This window comes from Mesoplodon densirostris, chromosome 4 (genome assembly GCF_025265405.1).
Source record: "Mesoplodon densirostris isolate mMesDen1 chromosome 4, mMesDen1 primary haplotype, whole genome shotgun sequence".
NCBI lineage: Eukaryota > Metazoa > Chordata > Mammalia > Artiodactyla > Ziphiidae > Mesoplodon > Mesoplodon densirostris.
This window is the reverse complement of record NC_082664.1, coordinates 43,035,375-43,062,114: the sequence shown is the minus strand read 5'-3', so window position 1 is coordinate 43,062,114 and position 26,740 is coordinate 43,035,375. Positions and strand designations below refer to the sequence as shown.

General features: G+C 39.6%; 1 protein-coding gene across 1 annotated transcript in view; it reads right to left on the bottom strand.

The window, feature by feature from the left end:
• RTN1 (reticulon 1) overlaps window positions 1–26,145 on the bottom strand; it is a 236,141-nt gene extending 209,996 nt beyond the window's left edge. Inside the window, exon 1 of the mRNA XM_060098076.1 lies at window positions 25,748–26,145. Coding sequence (XP_059954059.1) covers window positions 25,748–25,988 — 241 coding nt within the window. The 5' untranslated portion in view covers window positions 25,989–26,145. The remainder of the gene's footprint in view (window positions 1–25,747) is intronic.
• Window positions 26,146–26,740: the final 595 nt, after the last annotated feature.

Below are 26,740 nucleotides of genomic sequence, written 5' to 3'. Positions count from 1 at the left end.
ATGTGCAATCCAAAAAAAGGTTACAAATGAACTTATCTACAAAACAAAATAGAGTTACAGAAGTAGAAAATAAACTTATGGTTACTGGGGGGTAAGGGAGGGGAGGGATAAATTGGAAGATTGGGATTGACACATACACACTACTATATATAAAATAGATAACTAATAAGGACCTACTGTACAGCACAGGGAACTCTACTCAATATTCTGTAATGGCCTATATGGAAAAGAATCTACAAAAAGAGTGGATATATGTATTTGTATAACAGACTCACTTTGCTGTACACCTGAAACTAACACAACATTGTAAATCAATTATACCCCAATAAAACAATTTTTTAAAAAGTCATATAACTCCTCTGGTGGGAAAAAAGACAATAGAAGAAATAAAATTGATAGTAATAAAATTTTTATTAACTTGAAAAAGGGAAGAAACAAAATAACAAAGGAACAAAAACCAGATGAGGCCAATAAAAAACAAACAAAAAATATGGTAAATTTAAGTCCAACGTTATCAATAATAATATAAATGTAAAAAGTGTCTAAACACTCCAGTTAGAAATAAGAGATTGTCAGACTGGATAAAACAGTAAGATTCAACGGTATGCTGTATATAAGACACATGCTTTATAAAGATGTAGATAGATTGAAAGTTGAACAGCAAAGATATACATGCAAACAATAAGCATAAGAAAACAAGGAGACGAGGTACGCTTCAAAATAAGGAGTATCAGCACAGTTCTATAATTCTGCAAGGGTCAGTTTATCAGAAAGACATGACATTCATATATGTGTATGCATCTAATAACAGAGCTTCAGTTATATGAAGCAAAATCTGATAAAACTGAAGGGATAAATAGAAAAATCTACAATCATAATTGGAGACTTTAATATCCCTCTTTCAGGAATGGTTAAAATAAGTAGACAAAAAACAATAAGGATATAGAACAGCCTGTTTAGGAGTTTCTAATAAACTAGAGTTGTGCAAGAAATTTAAGCACTTAAAAATGGTTTGAATGACAATATATTTTTTTCAATTTTCCCAAAGATGGTATATAACCAGCACCATTCTAAATCCAAATGATGAATACCTTAAGGCATTAGGGCTTAGTTATCTGCAGAATCTCCAGTTATCAAAGGGAGTTGACAGAGATGATATGAAACACATTATTTATTTTTTTGCTTGTTCTGACTACATTTTCTTTTTTTACAATTAATTTTTATTGAAGCATAGTTGATTTACAGTGTTAGTTTCTGCTGTACATCAAAGTGAATCAGTTATACATATACATATATATCCACTCTATTTTAGATTCTTTTCCCATATAGGTCATTACAGAGTATTGAGTAGAGTTCCCTGTGCTATACAGTAGGTCCTTATTAGTTATCTATTTTAGATACAGTAGTGTATATGTGTCAATCCCAATCTCCCAATTCATCCCTCACCCCCCTTCCACCTTGGTAACCATAAGTTTATTTTCCACATCTGTGACTCTATTTCTGAAACAGATTATTTATTAACTTGACCTAAATGGCAATCACAGACCATTTATACCTAAAAACGGAAGGAGATGGTGGTCACACTGTTTTAAACTTTTTTTAATACTCATCAAACTATACACTTAAAGTGAGTGCATTTTATTATATGTAAATTATATTTTGATACATTTCAGCTGGAAAAAAACCCACAATGAGATTCCACTACACATTCACTAGAATGCCTGAAATTAAAGAATCTGACAATAACAAGTGCTGGTGAGAATGTGGAACAACTCATATATTGCTAATAGGAGTACAAAATGATACAACTACCTTGGAAAACTGTTTAGGAGTTTCTAATAAAAGTAAATATAGGCATATAGGCCTACCCTATGCCTGGAAGGAAGTACTCCTAAGTACATACTCAAGAGAAATGTTTCCACAGATCCACAAAATGGTATGTTTCAAGAATATTCATAGCAGCTTTATTCCTAACAGCTAAAAAATAAGGGAAGAACCCAAAAGTCCATCAACAAGCAAATGAACAAACTGTGATATATTCATATTGTAGGCTACTACACAGTGATACAATAAAATAACTCTCCGTACAGAAAATAACATGGATGAACTCAAAAGCATCTTATTAAGCAAAAAAAGCCACATACTGAATTATTCCCTTCATAAATATTCAAAAACAGGCAAATCTATTCTGTGGTGATAGAAGCCAGAATAATTGTTGCCCCTGGGAATGGGGGATTGACTGAGAGAAGTGGCATGAAAGAGCCTTCCTGGATGATGGAAGTATTCCTTCTTGATCTGGGTGATGGTTACATGGATGTGTATACACCAAACTGTACAAATAACATTTGTTTAGTTTTCTGTATGTAAATTACATCCAGTATTTTTGAAAGATTAAATTGTATAATTAAGTTAAATCACAGAATCAGCCTGACTCATGGATGATGTTTCATAAACTACAGCTATTATTGCTATTCTAACTTAAATACCTGTTAATAATACCTGTTAAAAAAGTATAACTGCACACCCTTCGAAGGATAAGCTAAAACAAATTGAAAAAGGAAGGCATGCATGATTTGAGAAGGGAAATTTTGAGTGCAACTTCACTAAAGTAAGACATCGGAAGAAATACAAAACTTGTAGAACCAATGTCCTATAAATGGTTAGATAAACTTCATAAAATGTTTATAAATTACATAGCCAGTGCAACTGCACTAAAGTAAGACATCAGAAGAAATACAAAGCTTGTAGAACCTATGTCCTATAAATGGTAAACTTCATAAAATGTTTATAAATGACATAGCCAGCGCAACTTCACTAAAGTAAGACATCGGAAGAAATACAAAACTTGTAGAATCTATGTCCTATAAATGGTCAGATAAACTTCATAAAATGTTTATAAATTACATAGCCAGTGCAACTGCACTAAAGTAAGACATCAGAAGAAATACAAAGCTTGTAGAACCTATGTCCTATAAATGGTAAACTTCATAAAATGTTTATAAATGACATAGCCAGCGCAACTTCACTAAAGTAAGACATCGGAAGAAATACAAAACTTGTAGAATCTATGTCCTATAAATGGTCAGATAAACTTCATAAAATGTTTATAAATTACATAGCCACTGGAGTTTTGCCACTACTGTCATTTATTCTCAAAGTCTTCAATCTGGAAAGCAACAATTAGAGAATAGTGCTTTTTTTTACAAACATTTTAAAGACACTAGGAAAAAAGATTTATTTTAAGAAAATAAATGGGTTAAGATTTAGGTCGAAATCCCAAAATGATTTGTGTTTGTCCTTAATTTGCTCCATCAAAAAAGCTGCTTTGAGAATCTCAGCATCCTCCTGGGATACCGTTACTCCCCGCCTCTGCAAGAATACAGGCTGGTGCAGCAAAGGAGGAGTGAGTCCTGTCTGGGCAAAAGAACAAGAAAAGCTTGTGGGTGTTGTCGCAGGCACAATTACCCAGATCTAATAAACACAACTTCAGGGAAGGAAAGGGAATAAAAACGAGATTGTAGTAGTGGTCTTTCTATTCATATGAGAAGAAAATGAAGAGTTTGTGATTATTATGTGGAAAACATGTTTTAAAATGGAAAATTACAAAAGTAAAATAGGCAAGGTTCAGTGAAGAAGCACATGATACTTTCTGAACAGGGAAGAACTAAATGGAGTACCTGGAAATTTTAGGGCTTAGACTTTTTTGCTTCTAGATGTCTCCCTGTAATCTCCCCAGGACTTCACCAAAGAAATCTAGCCATTCATTCATTCAATCATTCTTTCATTCAATATACATGTTTTGAACACTCTTATATGCCAAGCGTTGCTCTAGGCCGTGGAAATATAATAGTGAGACTTAAGGGAACATAAAGTTTCCAAACATGAAAAATGAACCAGGTATTCACAAGTGAGTTGTTATCCCCAGGTTTCTGAATACAGAGTTGCTGATACAATCCTTTCTTGTCTCACCATGTCAGTCAGACAATACTGGCAGTAAGTAGAGGTCAAAACCTTTGTTTTTGGAGAAAGAACAACCCTATTTAAGTCTGTGAATGTGGAATGGGAAAGAAATTGTAACAGGGTGCAGTGCGGGTAGGAGGAACTCTTGATTTTTCAACTAGAGCAATCAATTTCTTCCACTTAAACCCTGGGGGAAGAGGAAGGAAGTTTCAGCTAATGTAAAGGGGAAATTTCCTTACACGGGGCCACAATCTGTCTCCTGACCAGTTTCTGTTATGATATGGAGGATCCTGAGCAATCCTTCTAGTATGTGATGCTTTGATTTACAATTTTTTGAATAGTGCATAGTATATTCAGTGTTGTGAGTCACCATATTAAGGCCACAAGAATGTTCACACTTCATATTTCCATTATCAAAACTGGAGAAACAGGGCTTCCCTGGTGGCGCAGTGGTTGGGAGTCCGCCTGCCGATGCAGGGGACACGGGTTCGTGCCCCGGTCCAGGAAGATCCCACATGCCGTGGAGCGGCTGGGCCCGTGAGCCATGGCCGCTGAGCCTGCGCGTCTGGAGCCTGTGCCCCGCAACGGGAGAGGCCACAACAGTGAGAGGCCCGCGTACCGCAAAAAAAAAAAAAAAACTGGAGAAACACACTGGGACCAAAGTAGAACCGCAGAAATTTTACCAACCATGACTATATTTGACATCCCTGTTCTGGCTGATTTTGAAAACACTGTGCAAGGTCTTAAAATATTCCATGATCATGGTTCAATCATGTCCCTGGTCAGCTCAGACTGACAATACAAGGTACTTAGATTAAGAGCTCACCTGAGAAATGATAGTAGTTAATATTGATTAAATGCTTATGATGCACCAGGCTCTGTTCTAAATGCTTTTATATATAACAACTCATTGAAGCCTCACAACAATACTGTAAGGCATGTTCTACTGATTTCCAGAAGAGGAAACTGAGACTCTCAGAGTTCAATCGACTTGCCCAACATCGCATGATTAGAAAATGGTAGGCCAGGATTCAAACCCGGGCAAAGCTACTCCAGATACTATGCTCTCAGACTACTGCCTGTCAGGAGACTGCTGATTCTGATTGGGACTGGGCAGCACCTGAAGGACTTGTCCAAAGATTACCAATGTGCTACTTTCTTACCAAGCCCAAAGCACTGTGATGCTTTAAAACCTTTTGAAGGTTATTCTGATCATGAGTCAGTTACATGTGAGCCATCCCAGAGGACCAATAACAGGTTATAGAAAAACGGTATTACTTTCTTTTGCTCAAAAAGTAATAAGTCCTCCTAGAATAGTCAAATTTATAGAGACAGAAAGTAGAATGGTGGTTGCCAGGGACTGGAGGAGGAGGAAATAAGGAGTTAAGTGTTTTATGGGTAGAGGGAGTTCTGGAGAGAGATGGAGTACTGGGTACACAGTAATGTGAATGTACTTAATACCACAGAACTGTACTTTAAAATGGTTAACATGGTAAACATTATGTGCATTTTATCACAATTAGAAATAATATATTTATTTATTTATTTATTTATTTTTGGCTGTTTTGGGTCTTCCTTTCTGTGTGAGGGCTTTCTATAGTTGCGGCAAGTGGGGGCCGCTCTTCATCGCGGTGCGCGGGCCTCTCACTATCGCGGCCTCTCTTGTTGTGGAGCACAGGCTCCAGACACGCAGGCTCAGTAGTTGTGGCTCACGGGCCAGTTGCTCCGCAGCATGTGGGATCTTCCCAGACCAGGGCTCGAACCCGTGTCCCCTGCATTGGCAGGCAGATTCTCAACCACTGCGCCACCAGGGAAGCCCAGAAATAATATTTTTTTAAAAAGATAATCACAGGAGGAAATTAAATAAATAATGAATTCTCCTGGCGTTTTATTTAATAAATTATCAAATGGGTTAAGATATAATCAAGGATCTTTCTTTTGCAACTTATCAGAACTTGTCAAACTTTAATTTGTTGTCTAATTAAGACTTAACAACTTCAGTTACTTTTTATGGATGCTAGATAATGAGATTATAAGAAAGCAATTGCGAATCCAGTTATATTCAATCAGTAGAACTAGTCAATGTTTCTCCACATCAAAAAGCACTAATAAAGTAAAATCTTTAACCAAAGTAAAATGTAATAACCTTATACATGAACTTGACATTGTAGATTCCCTGCATCAATTAAAAATTAAAAATTCAAAGCGTTCAGTTTGCATTTTTAGTGTTTATAAAAGCACTTGCTTTGTGACTCCTAATGGTTTCTCTACATCTGTATAATCAATCCTGTGGATGACGATTACCTTAAACATAAGTTCAGTGATATATTATTTCAATATTAATACATTACATTTGCAAGGGAGTGCTATTATCTTTGAAAGCGTTTTATATTGATTCTCTCTTCTCTCTTCCTGTATCCATATTTCACTTAAGAGCATCACCATGCACCCACATGTCCAAGCCAGAAACGGAAATAACTCTCTAAGTTCTATCTGTACTTCACACAAAATCTCTCCATCCTAACGCCTCTTGCTCTCCACTGCCACAGCTTCTACCCTACCATGGAAGCCTCTCAACTCACCTCCCACCCCTTGCCTGCTCCCACTCCAACCTTCCACGTCGCCAAAGCGCTTTCTCAACACCAGTCTGAGAGAGCTCCTATCTCACTGACAAAACCTCAAATGACTCTCTATTGTCAAGAGAATAAAATCTACAGTTCTTGCTATGCCATCCAACAGCTTTAAGCTTCCACAGACTAGTCCTATCCACCATTCCATTCTCCGTTCCCTTCCCCAGGAGGGTCTAGGCACACCTGGAACCACTTGTCATTATCCCGTCATGCCAGCTTTACAACTCTATTCATTTGTACTCCCCGGACCCTCTCCCTAGGAAGTCTTCCCTGCACAATTTTCCAGCACATGACATCCTTCAAGACCCAGAAAAAGAAGCTAGTTCAGGCAGCTGCCGTGGACAAGTCTAAAGTCTAAAGAGGACATGGGGGAGGAGAAAAAAATCTCCTAAATTCCAGCATCATATATAACCCCACTATAGTAGATTAGGAACAGCAGTTGGAACTATAAACGTACCATTGACGAAGGCTATATATTTAAAAATCTGAACGTGGAGCAACTGCAAAAAAAAAAAAAAAAAACCAAGAACTGTCTGTAGTAACAGCCCTGATTTCAGTAAGTAACCAATCAGGGGTGGATCACTATGGGCCATGAACCAGATTGGGACATAACAGAAGGTCAGCGATACTGCATAACAAGGATGATGGAAGGAAAGAACCAGGACCAGAACGATGATGTCTCCCCGAACCTTCCTGGTTCACTAGTGCTTTTGTGAGGAAGGAGAAATAGAATGATCTAAAGCATAAATCCTGGCCCAGCTTTGCTTCTCTTCCTTCCCATTTTTCACCCATAGCAGACAACACTCACCAATCCCAGCAGTCTTTTTCACAGCATTATTCTCATCTCAGCACCCATGTCGATGAGTCAGTGCATGCACATACACATGTACAACACACACGCAAGCACACCCACTCATATAACACTCATCTGTTACCTTGATCCTGAGGTTCTCAGTACTCACCCCAGAGCACCTACCCAGACACCTTTCTGCCTAGTAGTTCTCAAATATTTCCAACTAAGTAAGCACAATAGAAAAAGAAAATCAAGTGTGTATCCCAAAGGCCTGTGTGTGAAGTCTAGTATATGATGCAGGAAGTTTATTTAAAGTCTCAATTTTGAAAACTACATGTGAATTTACTCTTCAATGCATCCATCTATTTTGTAATAAAAAATGGTGTTTTAAAAGGCTTGCTACTGGAAAAAATTGACTTTGTCTAGTCTGGCTCTGAGTGCCCTTGATCCTTAGCCAAGTGTCTGCATACCTGTTTGAGATGCACAGTCTGTCCAATTCTGAAAGCCATATGCACTCTCAGAACAAAGGATTCCTCTTTGAAAAAGCAAGAAGGGAGAAACGTGGCTTTAAGCAGAGTTGTTCTCTCTGAACTGTCTTCTCCGGGCCTTATCTTGCTAATTTCTCATCCTTTAAATCTCAGTTCCAGAACCACTTCCAGTAAAAATCTTCTTCTAACCTTCCCTTCTATTAAAATGCTTGACATAGCATCACGTACATCATTCTATCATATTTCACAATAAAATATAATTGATAATCTATTTAACTGTTTCATAGACTATAAGTTTCTTGAGGAAAGAGGTTTTTTAATGCTCTATCCACAGCACTTAGCATAATACCTGGCATGTAAGTGTATAAAAATGAATAATTAGTTCCCATCTCTTTACTGTTGTCCCCGGTGAACACTACATTATAAATATTTTTGTCTACCAATAGTATTTTACAGAACGTAATGATTAATCAATGTTTCCATTTTATTAACCAATAACATTTTACCTGAGCATGCCATAAAAATAATAAGCTGAAAGTATTTTTTGTTAAAAATACTTGCAAATTTAGATTGTTGGTGTTTTGGTTTGCTCATATGGGTTCATACAAGTTTTAGCTAAAGGTCTAAATCCCCAACATTCAAAATATAGGTGTCTTACAAAGTCATTCACAGGACTTAGTATATAACAATTCCCTGATTTTATTGTAAAATCGTAGAATCCTGAGACAAAAGGAATATAAAAAATATTTGAAGTAGTGTAGTTCAACTTCTCACTTCTCACTTAATTGAAAATAAGCCTATTTTAAACATCCCCAATAAGTGATCATGCAGTCTTGTACTTGAACCCTTCCAGTGATGGGGAACATGCTACTTCATGCTATATTCCCTTTTGAGCAGCTCTAACTCTTGAATCATAGACTTTTCCTGCCATATGAAGAGACAGCAACATACATAGGCAGGGCCAAGTAGAGATGAAGAAAGCTGGCACAGATTACCCAGCCCAGCAGTCAGAAGTGGGCTCAGTGCCTGAATTTACTTACAAATCCCATATGAAGACTTTTAGCCAGGCCATCTACCCCGGGAACTCCTGAAATAAAATTTTCACCAGGCCCAAACCTGCTTTTAAGTTCCACTTCATTGGAGCCTCTTTCACCTCAAGTAACTGCTCACACTTTAAGAGACTAGAATTGAATTGGAAAGACTATAATGCCTTGCTCTCCACAAACTAATGAAAAATGAATGCACCGTTATTATTCCTATTACTAAAAGAAAACGAAGATTTAGCTTGTAATGGTCTGCATCTCAGTGCAGCATCCCCTTCTTGGGGGCAGGTGCTAAGCTGCCAGGTGCTAAGAAGGAGGAGCTGTTAATGGCAATTGTGTCAAACTAATCTCAAGGCAAATGACTGCATTTTATCATGTAAATTCTCAGGATAATTGAACACCTTATCAAAGACATCCATCTAATTAATTTTTTTAAATGTCAACAGAATTCATTTATCATCAGATAGTTTTAATCATAACTGTCAATAATTGTTTTTATTTTTTAAGTTAGCACTCTCGAGTTTTTAAAAGAAATTCAAAGTGGTATGACATATGAAAATTTTTTGCTGATTATTCTTATAACACAGAAACAGGAGCAAGAATTTACACTGTAATTGACTGAATATTGGTCACATGAGTCATACACAAAAGATACAAATCCTACTTCTAATGTCTATGAATAGTCATTGATTCTGTGAACTTTGAAAGCTTATGAAAATGTGCTATGATCCCAACATAGTACTAAGAGCATTTTATGTAATCAAAGGAAAAAATAAAATAAATCATCAAACAATGAAATTCTGACACTGATATACTTGACCCACTGCTAGGGATTATGGAGACTATTCGAGACATAATACCTGCCTCAAGGGACTTGCAGACTGGACAAGAAGAAACATTCATGCACTTGATAGAATACAAACAAGTACATGTATGCAAATCACCATTGACGCAAGGATAGGAAGGACCCCAAATGCTTAGCTTACTATTTCAACAGGCCCCAGGAAGAGTGTGGTTTAAATAAACATTCTTGAAAATGCACACGTGTTACCAACTAGGACATGAACCCCAACATCTGGTCCCCATCCTGGGATCTCACTAGAAGACTTATCTGTGTCTAGTTTTTGGTCTTGGCTGGAAGCAAATAAAGAGAATTATGCAAATTATCTGTCATCACCGCTCAGATTAGCTAAATGACAATACAGTCCTCTGATATCTATTAATAGGCCACTGGATCCTAAACTAATCTAAGAAAGTATATAAAGTGTTTGTCACAGTGCCTGTCTGCCTAGCACTAGGTGCTAAATAAATGTTAACTTCCTTCACTTTTATCTGTTTTCTCTCTTTTCCTTAACTAGCCTTGTTCCCTAGTCAAGGTATAAGTACATATTTATACTTGAGCATGGTAAAAGAAAAACCATTTAACTTCTTGATATTGATATCCAGACCATTGCATTTGCAAACCTCAGTGCTCATTGTACATAAGGGAAGAGTTTACAAATAATCTCTTACATCTAAGGGAAAACCCTGAGCTAAATTCTTCTCCATTTAGACAAAGTTAATTTGAGTCCTTTGGAAAATCCCCAGACAGAGGAAGGAACATTTGGCCCACAGGCCTGACTCAGCCCACGGCCTGATTTCATCCAGCCTGGGGGTGAGATAGCTCTGGGCAGCCCGGTACAGAACACCTTGAGAACAACTCCTACCCTTGAGCCACAGGGGGCTGCTGGGGTCACCCCATTTAGAAAAGTTGCTGGCAGTTTAAGGATCTAAGCAACTGTAAGAATGCAAATTACCATTTCAAAGGGAAGTAAAGCCAAGAACCTAGTCTCACTCCAGATTCTAGAATTTAGGAAAGCTTTCTTACCTACTTCTCTTTTCCTTTTTTTTACAAATCCATCCCTTTATATAAAGATAGAAATACAGATATATTTTTGGCTTCCTCGAAGGGCCTCCCTCCCTCTGTGTATTTCTCTGTTCCCTAACTCTCTCCTTTTCCGTGTCTTAACTCCCCTCCCCTTTGTTTATTTGTGTCCATTCCAGGGGTCAAGCTTCCTCCCCCCATCACCACCCCTCTCCAACCCCATTGCCCCCTCTCTTCTCCACCTTCATCTCTCCTCCTGTCTCTCCAGCTAAGATTCCCATTATTGTCTTCTCTCCCTGAAAGATAAAGCTGAATTCCAGGTCCTAGCTTTGTTGTCTTGTAAGACAGTGTTATTTTTCCTTAAACTATATTTCAAAGGCAGAAAGGCACTGTGGTACAATAGAGAGAGCATGAGACTCGGGAGCCAGAGATGTAGCTCACATTTGTAAAATGAGGATCACTCCATAAAGGACATCAGTGTTTCATCCATTCTAAAGTTCTTAAGGGAGGCTGGTGATTATTATGCAAATAAATAAAATTGACAGGGAATTAATAACAATAATAAGAATAGCAAACATTTATACAGTCATTACTATGTGTCAAGAACTACAAATATTAGCTCACTGAATCCTCAAACCACCTTATGAAGTTGGCACTAAAAGTTGTGCAGAGAGGGTGAGATTTTAAAAAAAGAGAAAGAAAGTGAGATCATGAATAAATGTTTTCTCTTGCAAACATTTCTTTTACTATTGTTTTTACAATTTTAAAACAAGGCTGTAGAGTTGACCATTTCCATTTCAGTAAGAAAATCAACTAAATTAAGTCCCACTTTACTTATACACAGTCATCTGCTGATTTTTTTTTCCTTGAAGGACAGGGACCTTCACAGAAAAAGAAAGAAATTCTAGGTTCTTGTGATCAACTGATGTACCAACCCTTCCTTTAATGAACTGAAAATTATGTTTTACAAGATTCATAATAATGTGATTATACAGTGGAGCATGTCAACATCAATTCAATATCAAAAAGACATCTTCACAAGAGCCATCACAGTGCAAACATAGTCATTATGTGTTAACTGATACAGTTAAAGGTTGACCTTGATGTCCCCCATCTGGCAGAATGGCGGAGCTTTTTTTGCTTTTAACAGATTGATGAAGATTCCTTTTAGGAACCAATGTTCCTGGGAGTTATTATAATAGTTAGATAACTACTGAGCACAGAGAAGATCACTACACTTTAAAAAAAAAAAAAAAAAAGTAACACAGACGGCCTTGACAGGCCACTGCAAATTGTCCCTACTCCTAACACATGTTTACTTTCAAGATAGGATACTTCTGGGACTCATTTCTCTAGAAAGTACGTTACCTCTCTTTAAAAATAAATTTTTTAATTGCTCCACTTTATTCACAGAAATGAAACCAATTCTTCTGAGACTTCTGATATGCAAGCATACAAATTATAAACAGGAACTGCTTGGCCTTTAAAAGGTTATACAATTTCTAGGTGTTTATTCTTTCTCATGCTTATGGTAAAATAAAATAGGAACACTTCTCTAATGCCATGGATTCAATTTAAAAAATAAACTCACACAAGTTCAATTCTGGTAATGCAAACATGCTGGGTTGCAATTTAATTTACCGTGTATTATCTATAATAAAAGGTTTGTTAAATAAATTAATAGAATGATCAGTAGTAGTAACTCCAAAATTCTATATATGATGGTGCTTAGGGGCTACAGTCTGGTTGGAGTAGAAGCCAGTTGACTTAGTATTTTAAAGCTGGATTTGCACAGGGAGCACCTTTTTACTTTGATGATGTGCTCATATGTAAATAATAAAAGTAGTACAGATTTTTTAAAATATTGCATGTATATTTTACATAAAATTGAGAAAACATTAATTGTTCACATCAGAAGATATCTATTTGTTTGTTTGTTTATTTATTTATTGTGACTTTAGATGGCTGATGGGGATATTATTAGAGGGAAAATTAATATCTTCCCCTACTCCAACCCCAAGCATCTCCTGATAATCAGTAAAGGAATGTTGCCTAACGTAACCACTGGTTCTAAAAACTTTAGTAATGACTAAAGTGTACACAGAAGTGTACAGTGTACATAGAAAAAGTGAATAGACAAATGATACATCATTATCTAGACACTACAGATTCATATAGACCCACCATTTAGCCCTTCCCAGAGAGGCTGAGGCTAGCTACTGGCCATTGGAAGAGCTGAAATGGGAAACCAGCATGGCGTCTCCTAGTTCACACACTTTCTCCCACTTCACCAGGGCCAGTTTGGAAAGAGGATGGCTCAGTAATCCTTTGAGAGCCACAAATTCAGTTACCACATATTCTTGAAACTAACAAAATAGAATTTATGGAATGCAGACTTTTCCTTAATTTAGACACTTCATAATAGACTATGTTGTTATTTTACTGCATTTATTTTTATATTCTGGTTACATATTTAAGTATCACCTACTCAACTACATAACTTGTGTGTGTGTGTTTGTGTGTGTGTGTATGCAAACGCACACACACATAGTACATGCTTAATAAATATTTGCTGAATAAATAAATGGATGATTCAATGAGATTTTATTAAACCATGAAACTATTGCTGCTGTATAAACAGTGATTTATATGACAGTATCTGAAATTATTGATCTCTAAGAGTTAGAAAGTTATTTAATTCCTCCATCCATAAAAGGCCTCCGAAAAAATGCCAGAATTTGTGTCCAAAACGGTGTTTGTAAGTACACTTTCCTGAGCAGAGATTCCAAAGCTTTCATCAGATTCTCCAGTGAGGATCTATGATCCTGAAAAGTTAAAGAATTACTAAACTAGGGCTTCCCTGGTGGCGCAGTGGTTGAGATTCCGCCTGCCGATGCATGGGACACGGGTTCGTGCCCCGGATCGGGAAGATCCCACATGCTGCAGAGCGGCTGGGCCCGTGAGCCATGGCCGCTGGGCCTGCGCGTCCGGAGCCTGTGCTCCGCAGCGGGAGAGACCACAACAGTGAGAGACCCGCGTATCGCAAAAAAAAAAAAAAAAAAAGAATTACTAACCTAATGTATCCTCTCTATTATATCTCCTCTGTCATATAAGCGACCAACCCAGCTATGCTTACATGCCTCCAGTAACAAGAAACTCACCACCATATGAGGTAGTCCAAGCTATTTTCATATTTCATGGCTTAACTCATGATCGACCACAGTTCCATCCTCCAGAGTCATGTAGAACATACCCAGTCCCTATGCCACTTGGCAGCTTTTTATGTATTTTTAGGTGGCTGTCATAACCCATCCTATCTTCTCTTGTGCAGGCTGTAAATCTTCAGTTCTTTCAACCAGAGTCCAGGTTTCTGCTACCATCTCTGCTCCGATGCTCTCAGTACCCTCAACACTTGGCCCAGCCCTGCATGTGGTCAACCCTCCTGGAGCCAAGCACAACTCAGCTCCTGGTTCTGGGCACCTTGAGTTAATAAGACTAAGAGTTCCTCACCTGGGGGGAAGCTGGCTTGCTCCACTGACTGAGAGTTAACTATGGTTTTAAAAAAGCCTCTAGGGCTTCCCTGGTGGCACAGTGGTTGAGAGTCCGCCTGCCGATGCAGGGGACACGGGTTCGTGCCCCAGTCCGGGAAGATCCCACATGCCGCGGAGAGGCTGGGCCCGTGAGCCATGGCCGCTAAGCCTGCGCGTCCAGAGCCTGTGCTCTGAAACGGGAGAGGCCACAACAGTGAGAGGCCCGCATACCGCAAAAAAAAAAAAAAAAAAAAAGCCTCTATTTCTTTCTTTATATGTGTTGCAGTTTCACTGTGACCCTCCTATTCTGTTCATAGAGTTAGTTTGAGAATCCTACTGCAAGAAAAATCTCTGGATTCTCAAGTTCTGTCATTCCAAGTTTTAGCTACTGTCTCCCTCACCCAGCTTTTCTCTCTCACTCTAGTTCAGAGAGGTTTTCATCTAGGTTAGTGCCTTACAAGTATGCTACTTTCACTGCACAGTCTTTTATGCTTATCCTGTATATAATGTCCAGAATTTTTAGCTGTACTTAGCAAGAGGGATAAGGAAAAGCTGTCTACTCCATCTTTCCAGAAGTATTAATCTATTTATGAAAGACTTTTAAATCTATAGAGCTGTAAGACTAGCATGCAAGTACCTACAAGCCCACAGGGCCAATTAATTTAAGCTTGTGGGGAGAGGTGGGGGTGAGGTGCAGGGGCTGGCTTTCACTGTGATAGCCTCTCTGGGAGACAGCCTCTTCCAGACTACCATGCACACATGGGGCAGCTTTCTACATTTACTGCCCTTCCACTGAGCAGGAGATTAAGAATAGACCTCACCTGGCCCCTATGAGCATGCCTCAGCCCTGCTCCAGCCACAGTTCACTCTTAAGGACATGAAGAATGGGGCGGGTCGCCACTCCAACTGCACTCTTCGTAGCCAAAGTGTCTCCCAATGTGGATTGCCAGAACCAGCTTCTCCCCAGCCCCACTCTTCCTCGCTCTCCTGCCATTCCCCACTAACATTTGGCTGAGGTTCAGCTAAGCACAGCAAGCATTTTCTATTAAAACACCTAGGGCCGAGGTGACATGATTTTTTTCTCAATCTTTATTCTCTTAGACCTCTCTTCTGCATCTGACAGTGCTACCAGGCTTCCTATTAGTAGTTCCTTACAGATGTAGAGTAATTTGCAATTTGCATGTACCTCCTCTTGTTATCTCATTTTATCCTCAAAACAGCCCTATAAGGTAGCCAGGACAATGGTATCATGCCCATTTTACATATGAAGAAACTGAGACATAAAGCAAATTTGCCCACATTGACAATGATATTAGGTGCCAAAGCCAAGACTAGACAAATCTGTCTTCTTGGTCAAGACTAATTCTATACCATGCCATCTTGATTTCCATGATACTATAATAATGAGGGGAGTTACCACCTAATTGCCAGGCACTCTACAAGACCTAGTGCCACATACACAGAATCTAAGGCTGAGGGAGGTTCAATAACTGGCCTAATGTCACTCAGCTAGTAAGACACAAGGAGCACTTGCTCTGTTCTTGGCCCTTTGTTCCTCCCATACTACATAATCTCTTCCAAAAAAACTAATTTATTCTATGGCTTCTCTTCTAATTTTCTTTTAATTTTTAAAAAAGTTTTAATTTATTTTTGGCTGCATTGGGTCTTCATTGCTGCACACGGGCAGAGGACTAAGGACAGAATCATACGATGCTTTTACAATATGGAATTAGTTAATGAATTCCCCAAACATTTTAGAATACATCAAATATTTATGGAATTAGAGTCTGTAGTAAAAAAAATGAAGAAGATAGTTCAGGAAAAAAGAATAAGTAAAAGAGATGCTTGCAGATAGCATGTTTCACATTTACGTTAATAACCCCAAATTGTATAAAACTGTAGTTCTCAAGAGGCAGTATGTTACATTATAGAGTTTTTCTCAACAATGGAGAACTAGAGAAGAATTTAAAGATGGCCACAATTCTGTGGAGAGTGCATTTTTTAGAGAGCCAACTTGAAGTTAACTGTGGTTTTTGTGATGAGTACTGTTTCTGGTTTCATTTGTGAGCTGTTCACTCTTGTGAAATATGCCTTCTCTAACAACCACAGGTAAGGTTAGGTGTATTGTTTTCTCTTATGAAGGAATAAAGATCTTGGTATAACTTAACACTTTCCTTTCTGTTTCCCCCAATAAACAGCAACCTCACTTGTGCTTAAATATCAGTAACTGAGAGGCAATCTATCTCTTTTCTGGGCAATTCTAATTATTAGAACTTTCTCCTTCATTAAGTGAAATGCGTTTCTCTGATTTACCCACCAGTCCCAATTTGGCCGTGTGAAATCACCTCGGTCAAGTCTTCATTTGGTTAATAAGATTTCTTCTAGTATTTGAATTTTACTTTCAGATCTCCTTTCATTCTCTTATTCTGGCTAAAAAGTCTTAATTTTTTCAACCATTTCTCAAACAGCATTTTTTTTTCTAGAAGTCACACCAATCTAGTCACCTTTCACTGTACTACAGTGTCTCTAAACCATGGCACCCATCATTTAGTATAAGATTCCAAATTTTGTCTGCTTAGAACAGAATCTAGGGGAACTATTACCTCACATAATGTGTACCCAAGACTTTCTATTAATACTATCTAAAATTACATAAGATATTTTAGTAATTTCACCATACCACTAGCTCATATTTAGTTAATTACAACCCTCAAAGTTCCCATCCCCCACAATGAACTATTTTAAGTTGTCTCCTACATTCTGAACATATTAAATAGAATTTTGCAGAACCTACGGTCAGAAATTCATAATTTTACAGGCTACTATTCTTCCCTCCCCTCTAAAATCCCCTAGCTTTGAAGCCCAGGCCACTGTGTCCTTTCCTAAAGATATCAGCACCAGTTCACTGTATTCTCCAATTGCTACAATCATTGCAATTTCAGAAATCATGTAGGTAATTATCTCACTCCCAGCCTTACCATTCTTCTGGACGCCACTCCTCTGATGACCTTGTCCTCCACTACATCTGTCTCCCAATCCCCTCAATAACTGTACCCCCTCCATAATCTCCATATCAAACACTCCATCGTGAATCTTATCCTTTCAGCCCCCTTACTCTAGTACCCCGGCTCCTGCTCTTCTTCAACCCTGCCAGTACGCACAACCCACTGTTCACATCATCTTTTCACTGTGCTTCATCCCCCCTCTGTCCTCCTTCCTCCTCCCCGGATTCCACAACCCGCCAGTACTCTCACTGCCTTGCACACATCCTTAACTCATCTGCCCATCTCATCTTGTCATACTTACCAGAAAAAAACAAAAACCAATCCAACTGTCCACCTACTTGAAATCAACACTGATGGGAAAAAAAGACAACATGTATGGTAACTGGTCTCGCTTTAAGCTCATGACCTTCAACTCCAAGTGGGCACTGGGGATGCTTAGAATTCCTACCATTTCCCCTCGACGTTTCACTCTCCCAATCTCCTACACAAAACTTGTATACCTTCTCCCTTCCTCTCAAACTTCCAACTCCACTCTTGCTTTCACTCTGCTGTCGACCTTTCTTCCTATTTCATTGAACTTCTACCTATCCTCAGCCCTACCCCTGCACCTGTGCCCTCTTCTCTGTCTTTCCTCCAGTTATATCCATGAACTGTCCTTACGTCTATCTAACATCATCCCTCCACTGTGTCCTGATCCATTTCCCCTCACCTGCTCAGGGACATAGTACAGGAAATGCCTCCTCCCTCTCCTGTACCATCCATCTTTCCACCCCTATTAAATCATTTGTATCATCTTACAAATACACTTTAATATCCCCCATAGTAAAAAATAATTAAATAAAACTTTCCCTTCTCTTGATCCCAACCCTCCAGGTAGTTATGTTCCTATTTTTCTAGTTTCCTCCTTCAAAAGAGTTATGTCTATAATATTGTCTCTCATTTTCTCCTTTCTCATTTTCCTTAAAACTCATTCCAACCAAAGTTTCCCCCAACAATTCACAATAAAACAGCTTCATCAAATTCATGGCTTCCTCATTGTCAAATCCAATGGCTGATTCTCAGTCCTCATCTTACCCAACCTACAAGCAGCATTTGACAGAGTCAATCATTCCATCCCTCTTAACATACATTTCTCTGCCTTCTGGAATCCCACTTTTTCAGTTCCCCCTCTACATCATTAAGCCATTTTTACTCAGTTTCCTTTGCTTGAAACTCTGAGTATTTGGGTATCCCAGGACTCCTTGACCTCTTCACTGTCAAAACTCACCCTCTGTTGGTGATCTCAACTCTATGCCAACAACTCCAAAATGTACATACTCAGACCAGACCATTCCCCACCCCTGACCTCTACACTACCTGCTTGACATCACTGCTTGGCTATCTAATGAGCATTTCAGAGTTAGCATTTGCAAAACCAAACTCCTGGCTTTTCCCCAAAACCTGCCCCTCCCAAAGTCTTCCCAATCCCAGCTAATAGCAACTCCACTCTTGCATTTGCTCGGGCCATAAAATGGTGTCATCCTTAACTCTTTTCTCTCACACCCGTACAAAACCCATTAGGGATACACTGTTAGTTTTACACTTAGAATATATCTAGAATCCAAGCACTTTTCACCCCCTCCAATGTATCACCCCAGTGCAAGCCACTATCATCTCTTGCTTGCATTATTACAATAGCTTCCTAGTTGATCATTCTTGCTCCATATTCCTCCCCTCCTCCCCCATTTTAGATTCTCAACACAGTACAGAGTGATCCATTAAACTTAATTTAAAACTTAACTCTAAACATGTTCCTCCCCTACTGTAAACCCTCCAGTGGCTCCCATTAAACTCAGAGTAATATCCAAAACTCTTAAAACGGCCTATAGGACCTAATCTGCCCATCACCCCTCACCCTGCACTCTGAGCCCATCTCCTACCATTTTCACCTTGTTCACCCCAGTTCAGTGACCTCCCTGCTATTCCAGGGAGTACTTTCACCCAGGGCCTTTGCACAGACTGTTCCTTCTGCCTAAAATGATCTTCTGCATCTGCATGACTTACTCTGTCACTTTCTTCAAGTCTTTGCTTTAATGTCACCTTATCAAAGAGGACTTTTTTGACTATCTCTCTCACTCTACTGCTCTATTTTAACTTTCTCCTTAGGACTTATCATACCTTGCCTTTTTTTTTTTTTTTTTTGCGGTACGCGGGCCTCTCACTGTTGTGGCCTCTCCCGTTGCTGAGCACAGGCTCTGGATGCGCAGGCTCAGCGGCCATGGCTCACGGCCCCAGCCGCTCCGCAGCATGTGGGATCTTCCCGGACTGGGGCACGAACGAGTGCCCCCTGCATCGGCAGGCGGACTCTCAACCACTGCGCCACCAGGGAAGCCAAGAGATAAACTTTTATCTGTCCTTTTCTGTACCGTATCCTTAGTGCTTAGAACAATGCCTGGCATAGAGCAGGGGTTCAATAAATAATAGTATAATCATGAATTAATTAAATAATGCTCTATTGCTGAATTTGATGACAATGGTTGCTGCTGAAGAGGGATAGCACCTGGCTGGTTGAAAGACTGAGTGTGAATACTTCCTTTTCTCTGAATACCCTTTTGCAGCTTTTAAATTTTAATATCACGTGCATGTGCTTCTTACCCCAACAAGGAATTTTTTAGAGTAAAAAATATTTTAATAAAAAGAATTTGCTTTTGAGTTAACATTAAAATCAAAAATTTTAAATAGCAGTGCTACCCTCTACCATATCAATCATCTTTTGAAACTTTGTGCCATTTGCAAAATTAAAGAGCGTGCTTTCTAATGTAAGTTGAGTACTTTCTAGAGTTCCTGTGCATTAGTAAGTGCTGTGCATATGTTGGTGATTCAGAATATGAAAAAGAGAAAATTATGTTTTATGGGCATTATTTTTTTAGTGAACAAATGGGAATTGCTGGTGATCAACATGTTTATTATTTTCTAAGGGTTTATAAATATTCAGCATAATAATGCATTCTTAGATTCTACCAGCACTCAGCAACAAATATATTGGCTTGTAAGTTTTAAATATCCATTGTTTTCCCTTTTCTGAAAATCATTCCCCATTTCAACTTTTCTAAAATTAGTCTTATTCTCAAGAGATACTAGGAATGACATCAAAACTGCTCACCACACTCATTCTATACCATGAGATATAAAGTAGTTGGCTCCGAAGAACCAATCTTATCAGAGCAGTGATACAGTATTCTACTTGCTGTTTACTTATCCTGGGCCTCCAGTCTTTCTTTCCGTATGTTTTAGATTGCCCAGCTTAAGAATCACTGTCCATTTTACTTATTTATTTTTAAATGATCAACTTTCGTGAACTTCCATTATCTCATATAGATATAAGACTAAAAAACTAGAAAAAAATGTTTTCCTTGTGATGAGAACTCAAACTCTCTTAACAACTTTCATATATTACATACAGCACTGTTAATTATATTAATTATGTTGTACATTACATCCTGAGTACTTATTTATCTTATCTGGAAGTTTGTACCTTTGACTACCTTCAACCAATTCCTCCTCCACCCACCCACCCCACCTCTGGTAACCACAAATCTGATCTCTTTTTCTATGAGTTTGTTTGTTTGTTTGTTTGTTTTGGAAGTATAATTGACCTACAATACTATGTTAGTTCCTGTTACACAACATAGTGGTTCAATATTCCTATACATTTCAAAATGATCGCTGTCCATTTTAAATAATACGGGTTAAATGTGAACTGAGAAACTCTTCCCTCTCCTTTTTTTCATTACTCTCACTAGAGCTTCTTCCACAAGCAGTGAGCCTCTCTAGTTCATGTTCTTCTCATTGTTCTTTTTTCCCTCAAATATTATTTAAAGAAATAAAACTGGTTGTCTTTCATCTTTTGACCATATTCTTTCATGGAAAGCATTCCTGTGTGGTTGTATTAGTCTCTTGAAATATGTCTTTTATTTTCACTGCCGTCTATATTTTACAGTGCCTTTTTTCAAATCTCCCTTAGTCACCACTGAGATAATTTCCTTTAAATTTAAAATAAAAGCACTACTAACTAATACAAGGATCTCTAAGTACCATTTAGCCACAGTTACTTCTATGAAGAAGATAGAATTAGCTAGATAGTTAGGTAGATAGATAGATTTTGTTTTCCCCCAGCTATGCCCTTTGAGCAAGCTATGCTAGTATTTATTTATCCTATGTCGACCTCAGAAAACTAATTCATGCCTGTGTGCCCATGTGGTTAGATTATTATAATATCCTTCTAAACAGTCTTCCAGCAACGACTTGGGAATGAGGAAAATGAAAAATGACATAAAAGAACTGTTTAACTAAATACTAATGTGAAACAGAAAGGTGCACATGTCCTAGGAAACCAAAACCTGTGTTTAGCACAGATCCTTACACAAAGGAGGCATTCAATAAATGTTTACTAAATTGAATTGAATCTCAATGGTCTCTCACTTTACAGATAATAAAAACTTTACACAAAATTTTTGGAAGCTTTGTCTATCTTCCAGGCTATGCAAGATAGACAGTATAATGAACAAAATAATCCACAACTCTTCTCCAAACCCTCAGAGTCAGAAGTAGAGGAACAGCCTAGAGAAGAGATGGGAGCAAGAAGGTCTATGGTGTATCTGAGGGACAATGAGTAGGATGGGTTTCCTGGAACAGTGAGTTCATGAAAAGGATGTTATGCTGAAAGCTCTGATAAAATTTATTTATCAATGTATTTTTAGGGTATGTGTTTCTAAATTTTAATTTAACCTAATTTGAATTCCCAATATGAAAGGATAAGTACTGTAGTTACTGCCAGAAATGTCACTGATTATATTCAGAGCCTATGTCCAGAGAAATAAATTGCATTAGAAACTCTTATTTTTCTTATAGGTCCTGTAAAATATTGTAAAAGCTAGTGTACTGTTCCTTCCCATTTCAATAGAACTGTAGCTTTCTTAAAAGGTGAAAGAAAACAGAAGACTGAAATTTACACCTTCTGAAGACGATTGCTGGGAATGACTCAAAAATTTTAAAAAATGTACACATCTATCAAGCACATCCAAAAGAAAAGACAGCTAATCCAGTCTCTACATGGATTTTAGAAGATGATTGGTAATGTGTATGGTACAATTTATTATATTAAACAGAATAAATGCAGGACATATAAACATTTCTGAAAGGTATTTAAATCATGATGGATTAAGAATACTTTTTTCCAATAGAGTATCACATTCAGCATTTGAAAAATATAAATTTATGAGCACTGTAGTCCAGGTAAATTTGAAAAATACCTCTCTCTCCCTCTCTCACTTCCCTCCCCCTTGGCAATCATCTAGAAATTTAAGTCAAATTATCTATAAGTCAATATCACTAAAGCAAATCATCACACTGGGCTGCTTTCTCCAGACCATTCTCCACTCTCTTATTCATTTTGCCTTCCATGCATGAATCAGTCAATGAGTTAATTTCCAAAGTGGCCAATGAGTTAATTCTTACCATTGCATTTTGTTCAAATATTCTATTTTAAATTCTTCCTTTAAACAAAGAGTGATTCTTCTATCCTGGTGTTATTGTATGCTCCTTTTGAATAGTTTCCAGGAATAAAATAACTGATCGTGAAAAAACAAAAATGTTGCTCTTCACATTCTTTGTATAAAGTTATTCGATGATGGCACTGTTTCATGATTAACAATCTAACATGTTGTAGCCTACATATAGTGCATTAAATGTTCCCTTGGCAACAAACATCATATCATATGCCCATTATCAATTTTAGACATGAAAAATTGTAGCTTTAGAAAAAAGTGTTACTTTTTGTTAAGGACATTTCCATCCCACAAAAGGGACAGAAGTGATGAGAGTATCTGTACTGATGGAGTACGGGTAGAGAATACAGTACTGACAGAGTTTTATAGTGCAACTTTAATGATCTTTAAAGATATATTCATTCCAGGACATCACTGAGAAATATTTTTGGAAATATTTCTTTAGGAACTTTAATTACCATCAATGTATAAAAATCAATAACAGAATTTCTGTCCAGATAGCATGATTAGTGGTGTTTTTCAGAAAAAAGTTTTTAAAACATCAATATCTGTCTTAAATTTTAGAATTCCATTTGAGAAAGAAACAAAAGCTATTTACAGTGCATCACACTCAAAGTCTAAGTTACTTCTTAGTTTGACTTGAGTCCCAAAGAGCACCATTCTTTTTAAAAAAAAGGAAAGCCATGTGCTTAATAGGCTTCCTCTGGATTTTGTCCCTGATTTAAGTTGAGGATGCACCTGCTGACTCTGCTTATTGCAACAGAACTGCCAAAACAACAGATAAGGAAGCTGGCCCAGATTTTATTTGAATTTTTTAAGATCTAGTTATTTATTTAGATATCATTTCTGGCATCTGGGACTTTTATAACAGCCCATACAGTCTACTTAAAAAGAAACATACAAACTTAAAACATTAAACAACCAACAACTATATGAGAAATTCCTTCAAGCAGCAATAATAAACTTAAAACTTTCTACATAAATATGCAAACTATGTGCTCCTTCTGCCTCCCTTCATTCTCCTCCCATCCAAAGTTAGCATCATGTTCGATTTTATTAGTGTATTTGTTGCCTAGGATAGGAAAACCCTAATATATTCAACAAAGTAAAATATTTCTATAGTAATATTAAAAATTTCAAATGCCTACTTTGTCACAGTTGTTCTAGGCATTTTGTATATAGCAACTATTTTAGTGGATAGTATATTACTGAACAGGGGGCACTTAGCTTCCTCTCCCTAGTTCACCTAACCTTGGGGACACCAATGGGAGGTGGGCAATGTTTATAAATGATTTACTTTGATGACAGTGGATAAAGGTTCTGTACTATGAGCTACTCTCAACGAAGAACGGTAACGGTAAACCAATGAAATGTGTACCTTCCTTTGTCTATTAGCTTCTGCCATCTTCTTTTGCAATTATAAAAAGTTTTGTTTTCTCTCCATTTAGATGAAGAAGTTGAGATCTCTCTTAGTCTTAAATCCTCCCCTCCTCCACATAATAACTAATATATGACAAATGGGGTTTTCTGCTTTTGAGTCTTTCTTTCCTTTTCCTTTCTCTCTTTTCTCTTTCTTTACTTTTTTTCTTCCCTTCATAATGCTTTATTCGACACATTCCCTAAACCTCCTTTCCTCAGCTCAAATCGTTTGTACTAGAGAAGAATTAAGACTACCTAAGGACTACCTAAGACACTCCACACGACCCTTAAGAGAGGCAATGGCTTAAGAAAGGGGTTTCCCTAAATCAGCTGCTATGAACAAGCATGCCAGTCCCGCCCCCCTTCCCCTCCTGCAGAATCACCCAGCACCCCGCCTTCAAGAGCTACATTTCCAAAACTACACAACTCTCATTCCACCACAGCAAAGCTTTCTCCGGGAACAACACAACACAGCACCCTCTACCCCACTCCCTGGAAACACAGAGCTACCCAAGCCGGCAGCCCCTCCCCAAAGCTCGCCTCAGGCATCCTTCGGACAGAATGCTTCAGGATCCCTGGTCCCCGCTGAGCACCAACGTGCTCCAGTTCGGAAGGGGAAGTCAGGCGAAAGGAGGGCGAACCCAGGGCAATTTCCAAAGGACCAGGCAGGTTCAGACTGATGGTAAACTGTGCCTGAACACTCACCGCCACTCAAGCCCTCTAACACCTCAGCCAGCGGCCGCTCTAAAGGGTTGCAAGTTTCACAGCTCCCTTGGAGATGGGAGCATCCGGGCAGCTGGGAAAGAAGGGTTCTGGGCGGGAGCCGCCACAACTCCCAACCTTCTGGCAACGCTGTCCCTCTGGAATTAGACGCACCTGGGCGTTTCGGTTTAGTGTGCGGGGGGAGGGGGAGATAGAGGAGGTAAAGGGAAAGGGGCTACGAGTAGGGTGTGGCGATTCTTGGAGGGAAGGGAGTTAAAGTCACATCTCTGTCCTGGATCGAGCAGGGTCTAGGGGCAGCAGGCCCGCCCGTCGCTTTGTTGTCTGCGTCCCCCGTCGCTGGCGCGCGCCGGGCGCACAAACACGCCTCAGAATATCCTCCCAACTGGCCAAGCGGGCCCTACAGCCCCCAGCCCCTTCCAAGAAGCAAAAAACTTGTACACAGGCGCGGCGGCAGCCAGGATGCTGCGGTGTGCCTCTGAGAACAACTTTGAAAGCCGGAAAAATAATGATAATGAAATAAAAGGATCAGTAGTATTTTGTTTTCTTCCGAGCCTTTGGAAAAATAAAATTTCTGTCCCTACCAGTCCGCTAATATTTACAGTCGCCTGTGGCGAAGGGGGGTTAAGGTTGGTGCTCAAGATAGAGAGCTCTAGGTAGGTGCATAGGCGAGCTGCAGAGAAGGGGACCGGCTGGGGGACCCGAGTCCCCGACGCCATTTGCGGGGCAGCGGCGCCCGCCCGCCTTACCTGTGGATGCAGTTTCCATGGCAACGGGCGGCGGCCGGGCGGGGCCCGAGCCCAGTTCCCGCGGCGCAGCTTCTTGGGCCCCGGAGCCCAGCCCAGGTCCGAGCTCCCCCGCCTGCGGTTCGGGCTTGGCCCCTTTCGGCGTCACCGCTTCTTCCTCCCCCTCGCCCCGGTCCCCGAACCACTGGGACCCGGGACTGGCCAGCGACAGCAGCTCTTCTTTGGGATCGGGCGGCGCGGCCATAGTTGGCAGTTCCCCGGGCGCAGCGACGGCTGCTTGGCGGGGCCGAGGTGCAGTGACTGGGCGGGCAGGCGCTCCCTCCTGCTGCCCCCGCCGGGACTCAGGGCTTGGGGAGGTTGCGGTGTCAGCGCCGCCGCCGCCGCAGCTGCTGCAACTCCGGCCGAGCTGCCGCCTGCCGCTTTCCGCGTTTCAGCTCCTCCTCCTCCCCCTCCACTTCCTCCCGGTCCCGCCCCGGCCGCTGCCTGCGCTCCTCCTCCTATTGCCGGCGCCGCCGCCGCTGCTGCTTCGCTACTCCCAAGCCTGTCATTACGCAGGTGAAAAAGGCCTGCTTGGTCCGAGTCTTCCTTTGCACACGTCAGCCACCGGTCTGCAGGCCTAGATTAGGGGATGTGCCACATCCACTTGAATCTTCCTCTCATGTGGGGGAGAATCAGAGAGGATGAGCAGGTAGAAATAGCCCCCAGCTGAAGAGTGACTGATTAGGCAAGCTGCCCTCCCAACTCGTAAAGTTAAACCTGGACTGGTGTCCTGGGACCCGAAGCAAAGAAAGGAAGCTGGAGCCCTCAAGGCCACAGTTCTGAGGGTGACCAGTATCATCTGTGGAGGGGACTGGTCTTCGCGGGGAGGGATGAAGATGGTTGTTGACAGATGGAGACGAGGGAATCTGCAACCCCGAGGTTAAATGCTGCATCCATAAACTGTTTCCAAAACAGAACCTAAAATAGTGGAGTACAGGAAAGAGCTATCAGGAGATC